This window comes from Protopterus annectens, chromosome 7.part0 (genome assembly GCF_019279795.1).
Source record: "Protopterus annectens isolate FY-2018-M chromosome 7.part0, PAN1.0, whole genome shotgun sequence".
Lineage (NCBI taxonomy): Eukaryota > Metazoa > Chordata > Ceratodontiformes > Protopteridae > Protopterus > Protopterus annectens.
Window position 1 is genome coordinate 51,730,069 of NC_056739.1, and position 23,714 is coordinate 51,753,782.

The 23,714-nt window shown below is 40.0% G+C and overlaps 1 protein-coding gene across 1 annotated transcript in view; it reads left to right on the forward strand.

Moving 5' to 3' along the window:
• Window positions 1–253: 253 nt before the first annotated feature.
• LOC122805885 (vomeronasal type-2 receptor 26-like) overlaps window positions 254–23,714 on the forward strand; it is a 67,911-nt gene continuing 44,450 nt past the window's right edge. Inside the window, exon 1 of the mRNA XM_044076132.1 lies at window positions 254–376. Within this exon, the coding sequence (XP_043932067.1) occupies window positions 254–376 (123 nt within the window). The remainder of the gene's footprint in view (window positions 377–23,714) is intronic.

Here is a 23,714-nt window from a genome sequence, read left to right on the forward strand (position 1 = left end):
TGTGGGAAGGGTGGATATCAAAGATGCAGGGAAGCTTTATACCAGTAGTGATGACCATTAATTTGGGAAATACAGGCTGTGGAAGTATTGGAACAAGGTTGGTAAGCTATAAATGAAGCTAACAACAGGAAATGAAAAACTGGGAAAATAGGGCAGGTGCCAAAAAAGTGCAATGAAATGAGCAGGAAAGAACTGAAGGAAGAATGGTGAAACAGAGTGAGGGTAGTGTCAGGAAAATAACGAGTGAGGATGCATGGAGAAAAAAGACAGCAGGAAAGGAGATACGCCTACTGCGAAGAAGACTGTTAGCAGCAATCCAGAAAGAAATATACAAAGTGAAAAAGACAAACTGGAAAAGAGGATAAGAGGAACAAAGGCAAGACGGGAGCTAGAGTGCAAACTCACTAGTGTGGCTAACATTGAGCATTGTTACCAGAAACATTACTAATGGATGGTGAGGCATGTCAAGGTAATCAATTAGCAAAAAAATAATAAATAAACACAGACAAAAATAATGGAGATAGCCAGAGTGAAAGGGGAAAGTGAAAGAATTACAAAGGAAGGCAAAGTGATCATGGAATCCTTCACCAAGTATTGTAGAGACATTTAGATTGAACATAGAGGAAGACTGCAGCAAAACAAAAAAAGCAGCAGCGAGAAAACTCTGCAGATGGAAAAGAACATGGAAAGATGCAGAAAGCAATGCTAAATGCAGGCATTATTAAACAAGAAGGTAAAAGCATGCTATTCATACAATGAAGGAAAGAAAGCAGGTGGGTGTTTTCAGTGCAGCTCTACAAATGGAGTAGGGAATAGATGTGTCAGGTGGTGAGTGAAGACTGAGGCAGGATGCTAGAATCAGGGATGGTCTTAAATAGCATGAGACAGCAAGGATAACATTAACACCTAAAGGGAATGCTGACTGGACAAGAGAAGGAACAATCTGCCTGTTTCTGTGATTAACACAGATGTAAAGATACTAGCAGTAGTATTAGCAACACAGTTAGGCTGGATCCTGCCAGAAGTAATATTATAATGTAAGAATAGATTCATAAAAATTATGAAGGCAAAACAAAATTGGTAGAAGCTAGCAGACCTGATGTATGGGGAAGAAAAGAGAGTGGTAGAAAAAGGAGGCTTGTGTTTTTCACCAATAGAAGTCTCTATAGCAGTGAGATGGAGTTTGTTATAGGAAGTGTTGATTAAGAGGGGGATGGATGAAAAGTTCTCAAGGTGCATGTGAGCAATATGCAATTCACCAGAGACAGAGAATACAGTTAACAGGTGGTGGTTTCAGGGGTGGGAGAGGTGAGCAGGAGAACAAGACAGGGAGACCTACTGTCATCTGCAATATTTACAATCAGAATAGAAAAGCTTACTGCTTTGATAAGCTGCAAACTTAAAAAGCTGAGGACAGGAGGATGCTTCACACAGACACCAAATTTCTGATGTATGTGGATGACTATATTGCTGCTGTCTGAGGATGTAGAAGCCCTAGCAGCAATAGGTTCTGTTTTAAGACCTTTCAAATGATCTTAGGCCTGTGTTGAAAAAAGTCACTGTTATTTAGGTTAGTAAAAGGATGGAAAGAAACAGGGCAGGGGAGATAGAAGAGACAGAGTCCCCCACACGCTTAAAACTGGTTGTGGAGTCCATCAAAGACGATATGGCAAACCTATAGGAATTTTGAGAAAATACAAGAACAGTAGTGAAGATAGAGGGCAATAGGATCTTCGCAATATTTTGGAGGGTCAATGCAGTCAAATGATGGTACTGCAGGTAATACTGCATATACAAAGGAGCATGTACACCCAGTGGATGAAAAACTGCATAACCTGGAGAAAGAGAGAGAAGACTGGATAGAACTGGAATGAGAGAGGAGGATACAGAGAAATAAGCTAAGGGCAGACAGATGGAAGGGGAGAAGGGCAGTCCCACATGTACTAAAACATGCCTTGACCTGCAAAGTTGTGTACTGGGTATGGGAACAAAAAGAGACAATGGAATACACAGAAAGAGAGGGAGACATACTAGAGAGAAAATGTCATGAACAAAAGTGGGAGAGCAATGAAAGTGCAAGGCAGTATGATATGGGGAAAATGCAAAGGACAAATGTTGTGGGGGGAATGGTTGAGGAAAAACTCAAGAGCAGAAATGGAAAAGGTATTGGATAAAAAAAAGAGGCAGATCTGCTGATAGAAGAAGAAGGAAGCAAAGAGATATTTAAAAGCCTAGAGGACCTAGCACAACAATATAGTATACTGAAACCGGATTAGTGCAATTACTTAATATAGTATACTGAAACCAGATTAGTGCAATTACTTAATATAGTATACTGAAACCAGATTAGTGCAATTACTTAATATAGTATACCGAAACCAGATTAGTGCAATTATTTAATATAGTATACTGAAACCAGATTAATGCAATTACTTAATATAGTATACTGAAAACAGATTAGTGCAATTACTTAATATAGTATACTGAAACCAGATTAGTGCAATTACTTAATATAGTAAACGGAAAACAGATTAGTGCAATTACTTAATATAGTATACTGAAACCAGATTAGTGCAATTACTTAATATAGTATACCGAAACCAGATTAGTGCAATTATTTAATATAATATGCTGAAACCAGATTAATGCAATTACTTAATATAGTATACTGAAACCAGATTAGTGCAATTACTTAATATAGTATACCGAAAACAGATTAGTGCAATTACTTAATATAGTATACCGAAACCAGATTAGTGCAATTACTTAATATAGTATACTGAAACCAGATTAGTGCAATTACTTAATATAGTATACTGAAACCAGATTAGTGCAATTACTTAATATAGTATACTAAAACCAGATTAATGCAATTACTTAATATAGTATACCAAAACCAGATTAGTGCAATTACTTCATATAGTATACTGAAACCAGATTAGTGCAATTACTTAATATAGTATACTGAAACCAGATTAATGCAATTACTTAATATAGTATACCGAAACCAGATTAGTGCAATTACTTAATATAGTATACCAAAACCAGATTAGTACAATTACTTAATATAGTATACCAAAACTAGATTAGTGCAATTACTTAATATAGTATACCAAAACCAGATTAGTGCAAATACTTAATATAGTATACTGAAACCAGATTAATGCAATTACTTAATATAGTATACTGAAAACAGATTAGTGCAATTACTTAATATAGTATACCGAAACCAGATTAGTGCAATTACTTAATATAGTATACTGAAAACAGATTAGTGCAATTACTTAATATAGTATACCGAAACCAGATTAGTGCAATTACTTAATATAGTATACTGAAACCAGATTAGTGCAATTACTTAATATAGTATACTGAAAACAGATTAGTGCAATTACTTAATATAGTATACCAAAACCAGATTAGTGCAATTACTTAATATAGTATACTGAAAACAGATTAGTGCAATTACTTAATATAGTATGCCGAAAACAGATTAGTGCAATTACTTAATACAGTATACCAAAAACAGATTAGTGCAATTACTTAATATAGTATACCAAAAACAGATTAGTGCAATTACTTAATATAGTATACCAAAACCAGATTAGTGCAATTACTTAATATAGTATACTGAAAACAGATTAGTGCAATTACTTAATATAGTATACCAAAACCAGATTAGTGCAATCACTTACTATAGTATACTGAAACCAGATTAGTGCAATTACTTAATATAGTATACCGAAACCAGATTAATGCAATTACTTAATATAGTATACCAAAACCAAATTAGTGCAATTACTTAATATAGTATACCAAAACCAGATTAGTGCAATTACTTAATATAGTATACTGAAACTAGATTAGTGCAATTACTTACAGCTGAAAGAGGAGTGGAAAAAGGTGAAGAAGGGGATGAAGAAAACAGGAAACAGATGGCGAGATGGTGGGAAAAATAAGAAAAATGCACAACAGATGAAATAAGAAAGGAAGGAAACAATGATATAAGGAAAGCTGGGACTGAGGAATTAAAGGAAAACTCAGAAAGACAAGAGGGATAGAAAATCAGCCCATAAAAATGGAAACCTTCACTTCAGATAAACTGCCACATGCAGAAGATTTATGAGAGGCAATTAAAACACAGACTACTTAACTGCTTAAAGACTGATGAAAGAAAGAAAGAAAGAAAGAAAGAAAGAAAGAAAGAAAGAAAGAAAGAAAGAAAGAAAGAAAGAAAATAATCAGGGGTCGAGATGTGCTGAAAAATAGGCAGGAATGCTGCATATGTTCTGGAGATGTCAGTAGGCACAGGAGGCATGGAAATGCATTGGCAATGTGATAGGATGTGTTTTACAAGAAAGGAAAAAACTCATGGGAGTTCTGCATGTGGAGGAGACAGGAGGACGGGGAACAGTGGGAGGACAGGTACTAAAGGTACAGCAGCTCAAGACACATGAAACCAAAACTAGCATCATAAAAAATGGATAAAAGTTATTAGAACAAGACTTACACAGGAAATTCAAATATATAGGCAGAATATGGTAAAAACTGGTCAGAAAGTAGAAAAGAGTGATGAACGAGAGAGGAAAGAATGGAAATAGGTGTTGCAAAACTATTATACTCACAGTGACAACAGGAAATAGGATAAACAAGGGAAATACTGAATACATGGACTATTGAGGCAGTATAGGATGGGAGCAGAAAGTCCATGCAGCTATCCACTCATGGGAAGAAAAGTGGACAATGTATGAAAATCTCACATGCATTAAATCTTGATTTATGAAAATGAATATTAATAAAAATGAAAGGCAGAATATTGATCTGATATGAGTATTCACGTAGTGTCTGTGCTATTATCCAAAAACATTTCAGTTTGTTCTCTGCATCCAGGAGTGGGATCCCCCATGCTGCATTATTCAGTATGTTGAGCTACTGCCCACGTCTAATTTAGAATAGTTAATTCCCTCTGTCTGTGGAACTGGGTCACAGTTCTATCCATAATAATTGCTAGTCATTTAAATAGAACTGTTCTAAAAATAATAAAGTGATTCACTGCTGTCTCCAGCTCTTGACCAATAGCTCTCATCCTTGACCTCTAAATACACGTACATATTCCAGTGTACTTCCCTCCCAAAACTTCCTACTCCATGAGCATTAATCCCTGAACTAGAATTGACCTACTTACTTTCTGCAGATAGTTTAGACTGTGCATATCTCAAAACTTTAAATTAAGTTATGTTACATAGTCACCTTTATCTTAACGGTACACAACTCCCTCTAATACCTGAAGCAACAGACACTATAAAAGGTTGGCAAACTTGCTTCCCTTGTGTTGTCATAGATTCATAGATTCATAGATTCATAGATTAGTACTAGGAGGCTTACACCCAGAGCCACTTTAAAAAGCCCAAATTACCCCATGTGAGAGAATCTGACTGAACCCTGTGTGTGTGTGGGTGAACACCTTAACCATGCCATGCCCCCCCCCTCTCATGAGCTCATCCTCTAAGCACTTGATGTCCTCAGGTAGTGTGGGGGGGGGGGGGGCTTTTCTAAGCCTAGCCAAATTTTTCCAAAGAATAATGATGTCCTGTATCCAAAAACAACATTGAGGAACAGGCATGTATAAGCTACCTCTGCCCATAAGGGACATGGCTGCCAGGCCTGGTATAAATTTCCTGTTCCCCATCCACAGATCTAGGTTGAGCTTAAATTGGGTAATACAGAAACTCAGCTTCCCATGGATGGGAAGCCTGTCCCCTAGCAGTCTCTGAGACATATATCTTTCTCTCTAGTATGTTCTATTTAAGTCACAGACAAAATTCAGGTCCTTAGACTATGTACTTCTGGTACTGTATGATTTACGAATATGCAGGAGAAGTTTGGGGTTTGTCGATGCCTTGTAAGCCAGGCATAGATCACCTTTCAGCAATCTGTAGGAGACTGAGTAGAGGAAAAGGGCTTTAAGGTGCACTGCATAAGGCAGGATTGTTGGACCTTGTATTCTTTTTGTAAGGGAACTCTGAGGTCGCTCTACTTGCTGCATATGTATGGTCAGATACATACTGAAGGGAGCATTGTACTCTGTGATAGGTGTGATAAGAGTATAGTACAGTTGGATAATGACGTCTTTGTGCTTAGATGTCATGCCCTTACTTATAAATTGAACAACATAAAATGATTTCCTCACCACTGCGACCACATGGAGGCCGAAGGTAAGGCTACTGTCTATGTGTGTACCGAGATCCCTGACCACTGGATTGACTCTTAGGTATGTATTATCAACATGGTAATTAGCTGGAATGGTCGACTTACCAAATGGTGCAATCATGCACTTCTTAGCATTGACTTTAAGACCATGGTTTTGGCACCATTTGTTAACCAGAGATAAGCATTCCTGAAGAATGCTAGTGTCTACAGGGGAGTCAATGATAACCTTCCAACTTGCAATCATCTGCATACTTTGTCAGCCATAATCCTTCACCATTTGCTTCAACTTCAGAGAAATACATGCCGGAAAGGAGCAGACCCACTACCAAGCCCTGGAAGACTCCTCTAGTGACTGGCCTCTTGGTGGAGGTAGCCTTACCTATTTTGACCTTCTGGGTCCTATCAGTGAGCCAGTTGGCTATCCAGTGAGTGATAAAAGGGTTATACCTAATTTATTGAGCTTGTCTGTAATACCTGAATGGGGTATTGTATCAATAACCTTGGCCAGGTTGCGGTAAGCCGTGTGCATGGTTTTACCCTCATCCATTGCTCTGATGACCCTCTCAAAGAAGTCCACTAGATTTAATAGGCATGACCTTTCTTTAACAAAAGTGAACTGTGATGTGTCCAGCATTTGCAGGTTACCTATGTCCTCATTTATCATGTCCATGATGATTCTTTCCATGGTCTTACATATGTGGCTGGTCAGATTCATGGGCCTGTAGTTATCCAGATTGGTGTTTGGACTGCCATTGTGCAGGGCATTGATTGCAGTCATTTTCTATTCCTTGGGCACAAAACCTGACTATAGGCTCCAGTTGAAAACTAATGCAAGTGGACCAGAGAGGTCATGTTTCATGCTATTTATTAAGCATCCAGGGACATCATGGGGCCCATCAATGCAGTGTTTTTAGCCTTGGAAAGTGCATTGAAGACCTGTTCCCTAGTAATGGTTGGAAGATTGTGGTAAATGGTGTTTCCTTTGAACTATCAGGGGGAGTGGAGTGAGAAATTTGAGTTGAACCTGCCAGCCAAATGATGGGCAATGGCCTCTGGTTCAGTATGGTTGATGCCAATTACAATCAGTTCTGTGCATAGTTGCATATTTCCCTTGAGGACATGAACATAACTATAGAAAGCCTTGCGGTTATATTTTTGCCTGAGAAGCAATGTTTTCTTCAAACTTAACCTTTGAAATATTGATTAATGCCCTGAGCTGCCTATTTAGATTGGTCAGGAAGTCTTCAGTATGCTGGGCTTTGTTCCTCCTATGCTTGGCCAAGATATTTTTTCTTTTATTGTATAACCAGTTGATATTGTGATTCTACCAGGATGGCTTGTCTTTTGAGATTGTCTTATTCTTAATATGAGCGGGCACAGCTTGTTCTATACAGCAATCAATACAGCTGTACTGGGATTTTGTAAATAGCTCAGCATAATGCTATGATATATATTGGGTTTGAGGGTCTGGGTCCTCAGATTTCATTTTTATTTCAAACAATGCTGCCTCATGGTCAGATCTGATGAGTGAAGAGATTACATTGGGTGAGGAACATCACTCCCCCATGTTTGTGAGTACAAGGTCAAGGATGATTGTACCCCTGAATGGACCAACTGTTCTAGGATGTTGGTATTAACAAAGTTTAGAAATCACTGGGCTTGTGCATTAATATAGGGATTGCCCTATGTTTATTGAAAACAAATTCTTACTTAATAAAAACAACTCTGTGAGAGATGCAAATATTTAAATACGTTGGAGGCATCTCTCTTACCTAAAAACATTCACAATGAGCATCATACCCTCACACCCTTGCCTCTACCCAAATCTCGGCAAACACAAACAAAAAAATCTCATACACTGTGGCTGTTAACGAAAGTCTACCAAAGCCTCCTAGAACTAGCAAGACTAGACCAGAGCAGAAATTCTCCAACTCATCTCTTCCATGCAGACCTGTAACATTAAGTTAGTAAGAGTCAGATTATCCCTCCCAATCTTGTTCTCCTAAACATGCTACTGACCAAAATTGTCTTAGCGATTGGTGACTCCGTTGTAATAGGTCCATAGGTTGGTACTGGGCTATCTGCCCGAAGGCATATATTAGCCCAGCCATGTTGTGCAGTATTCACCACCCCTTTAGTAGTTCCCTAGACCCTTGTACTAGCAGCTAGTACCCTTGGCCCCTATCTAGTTGTGCTGTTGGTATGAACCCCGGTGTGAACTTTCTGTTACCCATCCACTCATCAAGGTTCCTCTTGAAGAGTGATAGTGAGGGGCTCTGTCGTATGTAGATCGGGACCCTGTTCCATAGTAAGGGAAGTCTCTGTGAAGGGAATCTATCCCTCCAGCTTGTTCTATTCATTGTAGTGTTGAGGTTTATATCCCTAGAGCATGTAGCTCGAGTATATTTGGTTTTGCTAAGATGGAGCATGTTCAACAATTCTGGGTTGGACATGGCTCTGTACGTTAGACAGAGATCGCCTCTTAGAAAGTGGTATGCAACAGAGAACAGTCTTAGCTTTTTCAATCGTGCTGCATAGGGCAACTGTTTGAGGCCAGTAATCCTCTTGGTTAGGTACCTTTGTGGTCTCTCCAGCTGCTGGAGATGTCTAGCCAGGTACATTCCAATTGGTGCATTGTACTCAATAATGGATCTGATGAGGGAAGAGTAGAGGGGCACAATTACATCCTTAGATCTTGATGCGAACCCTTTTGTGATCAGATGGGTCACATAAAAGGATTTTCTAACCACTTTGGCAACATGGTTATCAAAGGAAAGCTGACTATCTACTTGGGTCCCTAGATCCCTTATTTCTTCTTCAGATTTCAGGGGATTACCTCCTATGTTGTAGTTTGCGGGTACTCTGTTTTTTCCAAAGGGGATTACTACACATTTTTTTGCATTTAGCTTGAGACCATGGCTTTGACACCATGCATCAGTCTCATTTAGGCCCTTCTGGAGGGTCTCCATGTTGGCCGGAGACTCTATTATAGCACCCAGTTTGCAGTCGTCTGCAAACTTAGTCAGCCACAGCCCTTCCATGCTTGCCTGTACTTCTGAGAAATATATGCCTGCAGCTTCTCCTCTCACAAGAATGGATGAGGATAGGGTGCATATAGTCAGTTACTTTTCAGGTGCCAGGATCTCTTACATTCAATGGACTCTAAAAATCTTTCTTCAGGGCAAGTATGTCTATGATATGATGGTGGTCTATGAAGGAGTGAATTATCTGGGATGAAAAAACCTGAGGGACATGCAGACTGACATGTCAGTGGTTTTCCATGCACATAAATGCAGGTAAGACTCTGCTTCTGAGTGGAATCCTTTCTTCACCAAGAAAGATGCCTGGGTACAGAAAGAATTACCTGGATTCAACAACTGGCTAAATAGTTGATGTCCTTCTCTGGAGAGCTAGTGTGTGTCACCAAGTGATGAGATGATCATTAGCCCAAACTGTTGCTCAAAGGATAGTCTGAACCTCTTATTCAAAGGTTTGGCATACTGGCTAAAACCTTCCTGCCCTCATTCTTTATGCAGAGTCCAGTTAATAGACATTCCAATGTATAAAATTCATCAACCCCCAATATGGACTACATTAAGGTGGCTCTTTCAATGCCAGACTTCTCAGTAACAAATTACCTTATTTTGTGGCTCTTCTGCATCTGTAAGATATCAAGTTCTGTGGCTTGTGTAATTACTGAGACTTTGTTTCAACATAAAGAAAATACTCACTGCACACCTGTTTTTGTGCCTACCATACCTTCAGGCCTGATGGTAACTGTGGTGGTGTGTCCATATTTGTCAAGGATTATATCTCCTCCAGATAAATTTGCAGAAACCCAATAAACAGAACTCATATAATTCCAGATAACCACAAATAAAGCAAACTACCAACTTGCATCATGCTACAAGACACCCTCCATGTCCACAGATGAATATGCTAGATTTTTGTAAGTATTCAAAGAACTTTTTATTAACAAAAACTCCATTATTTTGGGATACTTTAACTACCCTGTAATTACTTAGAGCTGCTGAGAAGATATTTCTTCTTCAAATTTAGCCTTTGAAGTATTAATTAATGCTCTTAGCTGCTTGTTTAGATTGGTCAGGGTATGCCCAGGAGTTCTTAGACTTAATTAACAAAATTTCCTGGAACAGACAATTAATAAACCCACCAGAAGAATAAATATATCACATAATTTACTATTGCTGTGGTCTCTCCTTCTCCAGTTGCTCAGGTATAAACTGATGATGTATGCCCTCAAAATCACGGAAACTACTGAAACCAGCATCTCTGAATTTAAAGGCTTCAGATGGGTAGCCCTTATGTAGTTATATGATATAATGTCAAAATTTACCTGTGACAGCACCAGCTGAAACACTGACACAGCAGGCAGCTTCACAAAGGAGTTTTATACTCACTTAGACAAACGCATAGAGCCATCAGTCACAATTAAAGGAAATACAATGAGAAATTCAAAAACAAACCACCCTAATGTACCATCAACATAAATACGCATCACAATAAAGCAGGAAAAAAATTGCACTTTATTTATCTGCTTTTACTTTAATTGTGTTTCTTCCCACTTTATTACCTTATTTTGCTTGTACTTCTTCTTAAAATTACTCAACTGTATTATTCTGCTGCAGTTATTACTGCTTGGTAGTAGCCTGATTCAGTTGTAACTGTTATTGTAAGCCTTTTGGTTTAAGCACTCGAGCTTCAGACCAGTTGTTTTACATTAAGAAGGTTTGTGAACTGCATTGTTGTGGCAGGACAGGTAGCTTACATCCTTCTAAGTTGGGAACTGCTGATTGAAGGCTCAGTGTCTGTTATTCTAAAAGCACATTAGTTCTGGTTTAAGCACTTGGGCTTCAGGCCAGTTATATTACATTAAGAAGGTTCGTGGTCTCCACTCTTGTGGGAGGAGAGGCTAGATTCTGCCTATCTGAACTGGGAATTTCTGTTTAAAGGCTTACTGTGCCTGGTTATTTGAACTGTTTCTTTCTGAAATTGGTACGCATTGTTTGCTGTAGCATAGACTGGATTCGGGCCTGCTGGATCTGGCTTTGTTTGCATAACATGAGCAACTAATCCAGGCCATCTTTTCTGGAGAGAGTTCCCCTGTGCCCTGGTGGCAGGAGTGTGCAGTTGGAACTTGTCTGAATGAAGACTGCTGGAACGGGGCTCAGTTTTTAGCTTTTTATTGGTTAATTTGTTTAAATCAATTTGTTCATTTGCTACTGTTATATTTAAAAAAAATACATTTTATGCATCGCTGCTTAGCTTGGGTTAAAGTATTCCTGGAGCCATAAAGTCTGCTCTTCAAATTTTCCCTTAGAACTAGCCAGTTTTTTTTTAGTTTTAGCACTCAAATCTGTTTATTTGAGCTCAGCATTTCTTCAGAACTCATTGTAAGCACTAAATAAGCTACAAATTACTACAGCACTCAACTTTCCTCACTTGTCTAGAGGCAAACAGTTTATAGTACTTAATAAATAAGCACCTATCAAACCATGTATAAGGGTCAGCTCCCGGTGTTTTCTCTTGTCTACCTGATGAATCTGGGCATCTTGGAGCAATGCAGTAATTACCTCATGTACATAGACAACCCTCTCCTCCTACCACTCAACACTACAATCTCTGAGAGATGCACTTATACAGCCAAACTGGAAGCAAAGCTCTCTTCACCCAAGACTGGACTAGACAGTCAAGAGGATTAGGTAAGCACTTGCAGTACATAATATTCAGCACATAGTCCCTCAAAACCTACACCACCAAAACACATACATAGAAACACAAAACACACACCTACATTCACAAAGGCTCTCAATAAAAATCTGCCCAAACAACAGAGACCTCCAAAGCAGAAACGCAAGCAACCTCCACCCCGAACACAACCTAAATGACACATAGCCCACAAACTCAGTGTGCCACTCAACCACAGCCCATAAGGCATAACAGTGTACCCAACACTCTAGTCATAGGCGACTCTATAGTTAGGCACACTGATGTTCCACTCACCAGGCTAAACAAGGAGAAAGTTACTGTCAGTTGCCCGTCAGGTGCCAGGATCCGCCACATAACTCATGCACTCAGGTCATTCCACAGCAAATACAAATATAACTCTGTCATTGTCTATGCTGGTGTGAATGACCTGAGATGTACCTCCCTGGACAACATGAAAAGATACATGGAGGAGCTCTTGGATCTTGTAGCCCAGGCAGGTATGACCTTAGCTCTGAGTAGCATCCTGCCATTGCCCAGAAAGATACCGCAGTACAAATACAAAATGATTGACTTCAACAACTGGCTAAGCTTCTGGTGTCATTCAAAGGGGATCCAGTATCTGTCTGCCTGGGATGACATGATCAACAGATGCTTTGCAAGAGATGGCCTGCACCTGTCACCCTTGGGATTCTGGATACTGGCTAAGGCTCTTGCCACCCCTATAGTGCCTTTCATAGCCTCACCTCAGGCTTTGTGCCCACTGATAACTGTAAACTAAGAGCCATAATCGAAACTCCTAACGATGTGGACATCCTACAAAAGGGCCTCACTGAGACAAATGCCTGGTGTCAAAGCCATGGCCTCAAGCTCAGTGCCAAAAAGTGCATTGTCATCCCTTTTGGTAAAAACTCTGTACCCATGAACTGCCACATAGGCGGTAGTGTACTTAACACTGAAAGAGTGATAAGAGACCTTGTGACACAGGTGGACAGTGGTTTCTCCTTTGATAATCACATCGCTACAGTAGTCAGGAAATCCTTCTACATGGCACATCTCATCACAAAAGGTTTCTCATCCAAGAAAAAAGAGGTCATTGGTCCCCTCTACTCATCACGCATTAGACCCATTATAGAGTACAATGCCCCTTTTGGTATGTACCTCGCAAGACATCTACATCAACTGGAAAGGTCGCAGAAATACCTCTGAGAAAGAATTACTGGCCTCAAGCAGATGCCCTATGCAGACCATCTCAAAAATCTCTAGCTTTACTCCATCGCATATCACCTACTCAGAGGTGATCTCTACCCAACATACAAAGCAATGTGAAACCTAGAGTTGCTGGACATGCTCCACTTAAAGAAATACCAATCCCTCCGAGCTACATGCTCTGGGGACCTAAGCTTTGTCATCACATTAAACAGAACATGCTGCAGGGATAAATTCCTATCAGAGAGACTTCCCATACTCTGGAACAGACTACCTATCTATGTCAAGCAGAGCTCCTCATTAGCACTCTTCAAGAAAAATCTTGATGATTGGATGGGAAATAGGAAATACACCCCGGGGATCACTTCTGTGGCTCTGCTTGACAAGGGCACAGGAAATATAATTTTCTTGGGTGGCGAAAGCCAGGTTACCTTTTGGGCTAGGCTTATATAGACCCTAGGGCCAATAGCTTAGTACCTACCTTTTGCTTTGTACCTACCTATGAACCATGAACATAACATTTTTGTGTTTAAATTACAAGTTTAACTGTTGTAGGCTACACATTCAAGTGTGATAGCCATTTCTGTGTATTTAAACTGTTTTTTTTTTATTGTATCTGCTTTATTTTCTGAAAAAAAAAAAAAAAAACTTGTTTTCCCGCCTTTCTAAGCTAGTATAGTCCAGTTTTCAGTTTAGTGCTGAATTCAGGGCTATGTCACAAGTTTCTGTGTTTGCCCATACCTTACTTGGATAGAAGGAAGTTTCTCTGTTCACTGTGAGCGAGGGAGCTTTGAGCAGCCTATCTGTCCCTGGAGGAGTGGTTTCAGCCCAGAAATTAGTAGTTTATTGGCCATTTTGGGCTAATTTCTATTTCTTTCATTTCCCTGCTATAAAACCCACATATGAGCGGTTTTGCATGCCGGGCAGCGCCGGTTAGCTACGGTATAACTATTCCCAGCTCCACAAAGTCTACTCTTCAATTTATTTTTCCCTTGGAACTAGACAAACTTCCAACTTAAACACTCAAACCACTTCTCATCCCGGCACTTGCTCAAAACTCATAGCAAGCACTAATAAACCTTAGCACTAGACCCCCTATATTGTAGAGAAGGACAAGGCTCTCTATTTGACCTTACCAGCCAATCAGTAAAACAGCTCACTGTACCTATCCAGGCATGTCCAAAGGGCAGTTTCAGGTGTACTCTCTGGTCCAACTGGTGAATCTGGGCATTTTGAGGCAATGTTACAACTGTCTCATGTACACAGACAACCCTCTCCTCCTTCCACCAAACACTAATACGTGCAAGAGATGCAATTATACAGCCAAACTGGAGGCTAAGCTCTCTCAACCCAAGACTGGACCAGGCTGTCAAGAGGAGAAGGGAATTACTTGCATCACACCACCAGTCTCACATAGACCTATGAAATCAACACAGGCAAAAAACACACATAAATACACAAAAACATACTTGGATGCTCTAAATAAAAATCTGCAAAAGCAACAGAGGCCTCCAAAGCAGACATCCAAGCAACATCCACCCCCCAACACAAACCATGAAACACATACTACCAGTGTGCCATGCAATCACAGCCCTTAAGGCAAAATAACATACCCAACACACTAGTAATAGGTGACTCTATAGTCAGGCACACTGAAGTCCCACTCAGTAGGCTGAAGAAGGAGAAGGTTACTGTTAGCTGCCTGTCGGGTGCCAGGATCCACCACATAACACAAGCACTCTAGTCACTCCAGAATAAGTACAAATATGACTCTGTCATTGTCCATGTTGGTATGAATGGCCTGAGCCGTACCTTCCTGGACTACACAAAAAGAGACATGGAGGAACTCTCTGATCACGTAGCACAGGCCAGTATGACCCTGACCCTGACCCTGAGTAGCATCCTGCCCTCACCAAGAATGATACAACAGTATAGAGAAAACATTATCAATTTCAAGAATTGGCTAAGCTTCTGGTGTCATTGAAAGGGGATCCAGTGTCTGTCAGCCTGGGATGACATGCTCGACAAGCCACGTTGCTTCACTAGAGACGGCTTGCACCTGTCACCCTTAGGCTTTCGAATACTGGCCAAGGCTCTTGCCACGCCCATAGTGCCTTTTTTAGGCAAGGCTGAAAAGACAAACTCACCACCATAAATAGCACAAGTAACAAAAAACTGAGGGTAATGCTACTCAATGCCAAACGTCTAAACCTCAAAATGCACGCACTCAAGGCACTCCTCAGTATGGAGAAAATCGATATATGTGCAGTAACAGAAACCTGGTTTAAGGCTCCAGAGAGCACCCCAGCATTACCAGACTACAACTCATACCATACATTTCGGCCACAAAACCTGGACCAAAATACAAAAGGTGGGGGAGTATCCATATTCATCAAAGATACCCACACCTCCAGGTTAGTGGTACAGCACGATGCTTCAGAGATCATCCACATGCAACTAACAATGGGAAAAACTGCTAGTTAAATTATAGCTTGCTACAGATCACCCACCATGTCCCAGGATCCCCACTCCACATTCCTGGAAACACTGGGAAACATAAAGGTCCTACCAAACACCCTGATATTGGGTGATTTTAATTATCCAAACATTAACTGGGAGAACTACTCAAGTAAAAACTCCCTTCCCCAACATTTCCTAGTATTTATAAACAAACTCCCTGGATCAACTGGTCAACACCCCCACCAGAGGTGACAACATATTGGACCTGGTCATCACCAACATGGGCGACCGGTGTTGAACAACGGAGGTCAACCCCTCGCTGGTTAGATCTGACCATAAACGAATCACTCTGGATATCCACATTCTGCCACCACCCCCGGTCAAAGAAACCACTGTGAAAGCAAACATCACATTACTTAAGACCGAGTTGGGAAGTTTTAAAGCCCCCATGTTAAAGGATAATGCTGTCCAAGCTGCAAAATCCTTTACTAATGTACTCTACAGGCACCTACAAGAATGCATGGATCGTGCTATCCCAAACAAAACCAAGACTCACTCTTCCAAGAAAAGGAAAGCAGTCTGGTGGATCCCTGCCATAAACAAACTATACAATAGAAGGAGGAACCTAGTACAGAAAAGAGTAAAATCCCAAAAAGGGAAGACATGCCTGATCAGTATCAGCAGGAAACTACATTCCCTCATAAAATCATCCAAGGCTAGCTTCGAAAGAAAAATTGCCATAGACTCCAAAGATAACCACAAGGCATTCTTTAGCTATGTCAAGAATCTAAGTAGCAATTCTCAGATCTGCTTGGAGTTAGTGCAGAATGGCACAAAATACACTGAACTGATCGATATAGCCAACATCCTGGCAGACAGGTTCAGTGCAAACTTCCCCCCCTCTCATGCCCAAAGGGCCCATAACTATACCAGAAGAATGTAGTGCCCCTGAAATCACAGACACTTAGGTTAAAACAGCCCTCTTCAAAGCCAAAAACACAGCATCAGTGGGACTGGACGGTGTCCCAGGCTGCATCCTACATGAGCTCAAAGATGAACTAACCCCTCACCTAAACACACTGTTTAAACTCAGCCTCTCCAGAGGCTACATGACCACAGAGTGGCGCACAGCAATGGTTATTCCGCTCCACAAAGGTGGAGCAACTACGGACCCCGGGAACTATTGCCCTATAAGCCTGACTAGCTCGGTCTGCAAAGCTATGGAGCGCATCTTCATGGATCTCATTAACAGAGACATTGGAAACCTCCAAACACTGGACCCTACCCAGTTCAGCTTTGTTCAGGGCAGATCATGCTTCCTAAACCTGGTGGACTTCTTTGAGACAGTTACCAAGGCTATAGACGAGGGAAAGGTGGTCCACACAGCCTACCTTGACCTCGCAAAGGCCTTCGACACCATTCTCCACTCAGGTATTATAGACAAGCTCACCAGCTTGAACAAAAACCTCTACGTCACGAGATGGGTTGCCAACTGGCTCATGGACAGAACCCACATGGTAAGAGTTGCGAGAGCTAGGTCTGACTCTAAACCGGTTACAAGTGGCATTCCCCAGGGCACAATCCTAGGACCCCTCCTGTTTGGCATATACTTCTCAGAGGTACAGGCAAGCACAGAAGGACTACTGCTGACCAAGTTCACAGACGACTGCAAACTAAGGGCTATAACTGACTCTCTGGCTGACACAGACATCCTCCAAAAGGGTCTCACTGAGACAGATGCCTGGTGTCAAAACCATGGCCTCAAGCTAAATGCCAAAAAGTGCATAGTCATCCCCTTTGGAAAAAAAAAACAATGTACCCACAAACTACCACATAGGTGGTAGCCCCCTAAATATGGAAGATGTAATAAGGGATCTGGGGACCCAAGTAGATAGTAACCTCTCCTTTGATAATCACATTGCCAAAGTGGTTAGAAAATCCTTCTATGTGGCACACCTAATCACAAAAGGGTTTGCATCCCGATCGAAAGAGGTCATTGGGCCCCTCTACGCATCACTCCTCGAACCCATCATAGAGTAAAATGCCCCATTTGGGATGTACCTTACAGGACACCTGCAACATCTGGAAAGACCACAGAAGTACCTCACCAAGAGGATCACTGGCCTCAAGCAGATGCCCTATGCAGCTTGACTGAGGAAACTCCAGCTGTACTCAGTTGCATGCCACCTACTCAGAGTTGATCTCTGCCTGACATACAAGGCCGTGTCCAACCCAGAATTGATGGACATGCTCCACCTAAAGAAAATCATATCCCCTCGAGCCACATGCTCCAGGGATCTAAACCTCATCACAACAATAAATAGGACATGCTGGAGGGATAGATTCCTGTCCCAGAGACTTCCCATGCTCTGGAACAAGATTCCAATCTACATTAGGCAGAGCTCCTCACTAACCCTCTTCAAGAGAAACCTTGACAAGTGGATGGGAAACAGAAAGTTTACCCCAGGGATCACTTCAATGGCTTTGCAGGACAGAGGCACAGGGAACTAATCTAAGGGGGTGGCGAAAGCCAACACATTCTGGCTAGGCGTATAAATGCCTTTGGGCAGATAGCCTAGTACCTACCTATAAATTATACAGCAGATCCAAAACTCATCACAACAAGAACATGATAAGAACTGTGCTAGGAATGGAAAGATACTATAAGGACTAGCAAAGTAATTCATGAACTTAGATTGGCTTCTGAAGTTAAGAATGACAATAAGTTCTTTAGCATTATTAAGAAGCTAAGAAACAATACCAAAAGGGGCTCAGAATGTACCCTAAATGGGACCACCCACTCTTACCTAATAGACATTGCCAATACACCAGAAACCATGTTTAGTGCAAAATCCAAAATAGCAAAGCAGCACAATCAGAGTGGGCACACCAATACAAATAATACATTTATTGATTAAGCACTTTCATCTATTTATAACATCACACTTAATTTAAATATCTTTACCAAATTGCATGTTCATATACAAGTCAAGTCACACCAATTAATAAAAGTAATTACGGTATGTATCCACCTCCCAAAAACAACCTTTAATAAAAAATAAACTTTAAAAGAACGTAACCTTAAAATACTAGACATGGATACATAGTCATTCAACCCTGGGATGACTGTAACATTTAACTTTATCTGCCACCACAATCCACAAGCCTCAATTAGATCTTCCTAGGGCCCATGTCTTATATCTTTATGCACCATGTCTATAACAGGAAACCTAACCTTGTGATCTGGATACTGAAAGATATGTTTACATGATGCATTCTTATTATTTTTATATCCAAAATGTGTTCAGAAGTCTGGTCCCTAAAATGACTTCTAGTTTTGCCTGTGATTTGGGTTTTGGATATGTTATGTGCAAACTTCACTACTGCTACATCTATCCAAACTTTTCATATTCCAAAATCCCTCACACCCGCTGTTATTTACAAGGGACATGCTCTGCAGGTACTCTCAAGGACCAACTATACTAACTCCATGGGTCCTGACAATATCCCCAGGGGTTTAATAAATAGTACTAGATATGTTTTCACTGAATCTTTACTCAAACTGTTTATCCTAAACTTAGCCACAAGACTTCTTTCTGAATTAAGGCAAACTGCAGTGGTGATGCCCCAACACATAGATTGTCCAACCATGGACCCCAGTAATAATTAAGGGACACTGCAGCGGTAATGCCCCTACACATGGATTGCCCTACCATGGACACCAGTAATAATTAAGGCACACACTGCATTGGTGAAGCCCCTACACATGGATCGCCTAACCACAGACCCCAGTAATTATAGACCCATCAGTCTTACACCCCTGATCTGCAAAGCTATGGAGTATATCATAATTGCTCTAATCCTTCATGATATCCAAAATCTCATTTTAAAAGTTAGTCTACAGTTATTTTTACTAAATTTGTCTGATAAAGTTGCTACTTTTGGCCAGTAAAATGACATCCTGAGATTTCAGTGTATCTTATTGTACTAAATTTCTCATTATAAACCACACAGAATAAGTAAACAATTTTATAAGAAGAAGAAGGACTTCCAGTGGGAGCATGCCGTGTGATCAAATGAGTAATTTTTACCGAAATACGTTTCATAACAGTGGAGTTTGCTTCTTTCTCCACTAGAGTTGTTACATGCACACACACACACACACACACACACACACACACACACACACACACACAATATATATATATATATATATATATATATATATATATATATAGTTATATATACTGTATATAGCTAAATAGATATAAATATAGAGGAGGGTGCAAGGTGGCTTGCTTGTTGAAAGTGGTTTCAGTGAATGTTTTTTATTTTTTTCTCGGTTGACTGAAATTACTTTCAATGAGTCAACGTGAATCATCTTCCAGTATTGGACAGAGACACTGCACTACATTTACATACTCAACATTTAGCAGGTACCTATGTGGTCATCTCATGAGTAGACTATGAAACATTTGTTATTATTCACTTGCTGTCTCATGCTGTATAAATATATATATATATATATATATATATATATACATATACACACACAACACACACACACACACACACACACACACACACACACACACACACACACACACACACACACATATATATATATATATAGATAGATAGATATATAGATAGATATAGATATATACCTATACATCTTTTATTATCTGTTCACTGCATCTGACATGGTGTATCTGTTTGTAATTATCCATATGGTGTAACTATCTCTGTACACTCAAAACAGTTAAGTGTTATTGTAACCCACTAGGTAATAATATACAGGATATCCTAATGCAGCTCTGTATTCAGATTTGGGAATGGTGTACCAAGAATAACTAAATGGCATTGTAATCCCACAAGAGTAATGTAGCAGAAATATAAATGAATCTAAAAATTCCATAATTTAAATCCAGCATGCACTTTCTGTTGATGCCAAATGGTATTTACTAGACACTGGACACATTCCCGAGAGCAAGAAACTAATTCTAGATTTTTTTCAAAGTCCAGGGATACTAGACCAAGTTCCACTTCAACAGACTTAATACCTTTTATGTATGATGACAACTTCTTTTAGCACAAAAAAATGTCTTCAGCAATTACTGCACTCAGGGTTGCAGTCTCCCCATGATACTGAAGACATGGCGAATCACATGCTCATTGAGATAATATACCAAAAGGTCTGTTTTTCATGGTGGTGCAGCAGTAGCATTGTCGCCTCACAGCAAGAGGCTGTCCGGTTCGATTCTCGTCTGGAGTGCCTTCTGTGCGGAGTCTGCATGTCCTCCCCATGCTCAGATTCACTTTAAAGACATGCAGGTAGGTGCATGCATGAGTGGGTCTACCTTCCTCGAAGGCTGGGCACAGGCTGGCAACTCAACACCGTAAAAATCCACTGCCAGTCATTAGCGGACTGGAGTTCCGCTGTGGCGAACACTAACTGGGAAAAGCAAAAAGACAGTTAGTTACCAAAAGGTCTATTTTTAAAACGTAAACTCCATTAAACAGGGAATGGTATAACAGCAGGTGACATTACACATGGCTTGACATGAGTTGTTTAGTTTTTATGACTGAGTGTCATAGATCATGAAAGTACTTATCAGAAAATCTCATTAAAGTTTCCTATCACATGCTGTTGTGGTACAGTACGCTAGTAACACGCTGATACACTCTCATATGTTATCCATCCACCTTCATCTCTCTAGACTTACAATAATCTGCTGTCTGTCTTGCTTCATAGAATGAGTATTGAAATCCTTTCCCTCAATAATAGGGCCAAACGTTCTCATCTTCGGTTGGACAGTGATGTTTACAGTTTGATGCACTCATCAGATTTCTTGCAAAACTGGCTCATTTGGTCTGTATTCTGTCCACCTCATTCAAAGAAAGCTCCAGTACTGATGCATCTCAAAATCTTCAATCTTTTCCATATCTGATCACAAAATTAAAAAAATAAAAATGCACCATTAAAGCATTATCATTTAATGCAACTGGATAACCTGTCAATAAGACCCTCTGATACAGAGCTATAACAAAGGGCATCTCAGGTTCAGGAGTTCGGTGAATATGTTAGATGAGAAAGGTCTTTTGGCAGAGAAATGGTTTACTTATAAAGAAAGGTGAGATGGCGTGTGCACTACCTCACACTCTGCTTTTATTAGTGACAGAAACACCAGTGCAAAGAATGAGATGACTTTTATGGAATGGAGGGGGGTAAACACAAGATACATTTATTTGCTGTTGCTTCTGTTTTGTTGTTGTTGGAGAACTTAGAGGGTGCATTATGGGTTATTTTAAATCTGCCGGAAAACTTTGCCAGGGGAAAGAGCACTAAACTGTTATTTTAAGAAATCTATGATAATAATGATGGGGAAAAGTGATAGGGCGCAGCTAATGTTAGTTTTGCAGGTGGTAGATGGGCAGAAAAGCATTTAAATTTTAGGGTACATCCCACTGTTAAGTATCTTGGGGAGAGAAACTGTGCATAGTTATACAACAAGGTCAGAGTCTGTGAAATAGCAGGATCTTGCGACTGAGACGTTTGGGGAAGAGGCAGAAGCTACAAGGATGATGACTTTACCCCCCTTCTCCTTTGGTTGAAACTTCCCTATAAGATAAATGCATTGACAGAATGTGGTGGCTATGTGGCCATTTTGTCAAGGCCAATAGCAAGGTGAAGGATATTTCTGACTTCTGAAGATATGTGACCACTGCGATATAGGGAATTATTGAATCATTATGTTAGATTAGTGGATTGGAAGACTAAAAGGAAGAAGTGAGTCATCAATTGGTTATTAAAGTAGAAAGGGCTGCAGATAGGCAGATTTTTAAAAAGTGAGTGGTAAGTGCAAGAGTTTATAAAAGAAAGAAAGAAATTTCAGTTGTTGTAAATGCTAGAAGACAATGGAAGAAAGGGTTATTAGTATGTAATGGGGAAAGGGGAAGTCAAGGGTCTTACAAATATAAATGCTGTTAAGGCCCTAATCAAGAAGGGGCGTTGTTAGAATGTGACACAATCTGACACTAGAGTAGAGGAAGAATAGAACTGTGTGTGTGTATATCTCTCTCTACCTCCCTCTGTCTAGATAGCTAGATAGGTAAACACATAATTAAATCAGGAAACAGTGACAATACAGAATCCTAAACCTCACAAGGTCAAAATAAATAAAATAACACCAAACAGTAATATAACTGAAAATAAACAATCAGACATATCCAAATATTATAGGAAAAAAATGTGTTTTTGTGAGGGAGGGGAATAGCCAACCTGCCCCTCACAGTAATAGCACTGCCCCCCCCCCACATCAACAAATTTAAATACATCAACTCTGCCATTGTACCAACTCACAAAAAAGAGAAAATATTTCATAAAATGCTAATAAATTTCCATTACCTGTCAACTTATTTGCCTGGGATTCTACCTTAAGTCAAACATGACAGGCGGATAAATGCAAATATTAACTCTACTTCATTTAAAAAGAAAATAAGTGACTGAATTTTGAATCCGCAATCATTTAAGGAGTGAGCTGTACATGCTGACATCCATTTTTACTTCATTTCACTCAAATTGCGCAATTGCAAATATTTTCACCTTTGTGTATGTGAAGTTGTTTTGTTGTTATTGACATAAACTACACATATATATCTATATATATATATATATATATATATATATATATATATATCTATATGTGGATCTAGGACTGTTGAACAAAAGTTCAACAGTCCGAATCCAGTATCACCGAACACACTTTAGTGAAAGTGCTTTTCACTGAAAAAGCACTTTTGCTAAAGTGTGTTAAAAATATATATTACACTAACATTTATGCAGGGGTCAAGCCCCCTGTATACCCCCCCACTTTAATATTCACACTCCGAGATCACATTACAGTAGGGAAAAGGGAATATTCCCTTATCTGCACCATAGTATGATCTCCGCAACAGTCATTCCCCCACGACTCCCTCTAGCTGCAGGCATACTTCCACGAAAGTGCTTTTTCAGTAAAAAGCACTTTCACAGAAGTATGCCCGGCCGTTTGTTCTTTTATATATTTATATACAGTGCAATGAAAAGTATTTGCCCCTTCCTGATT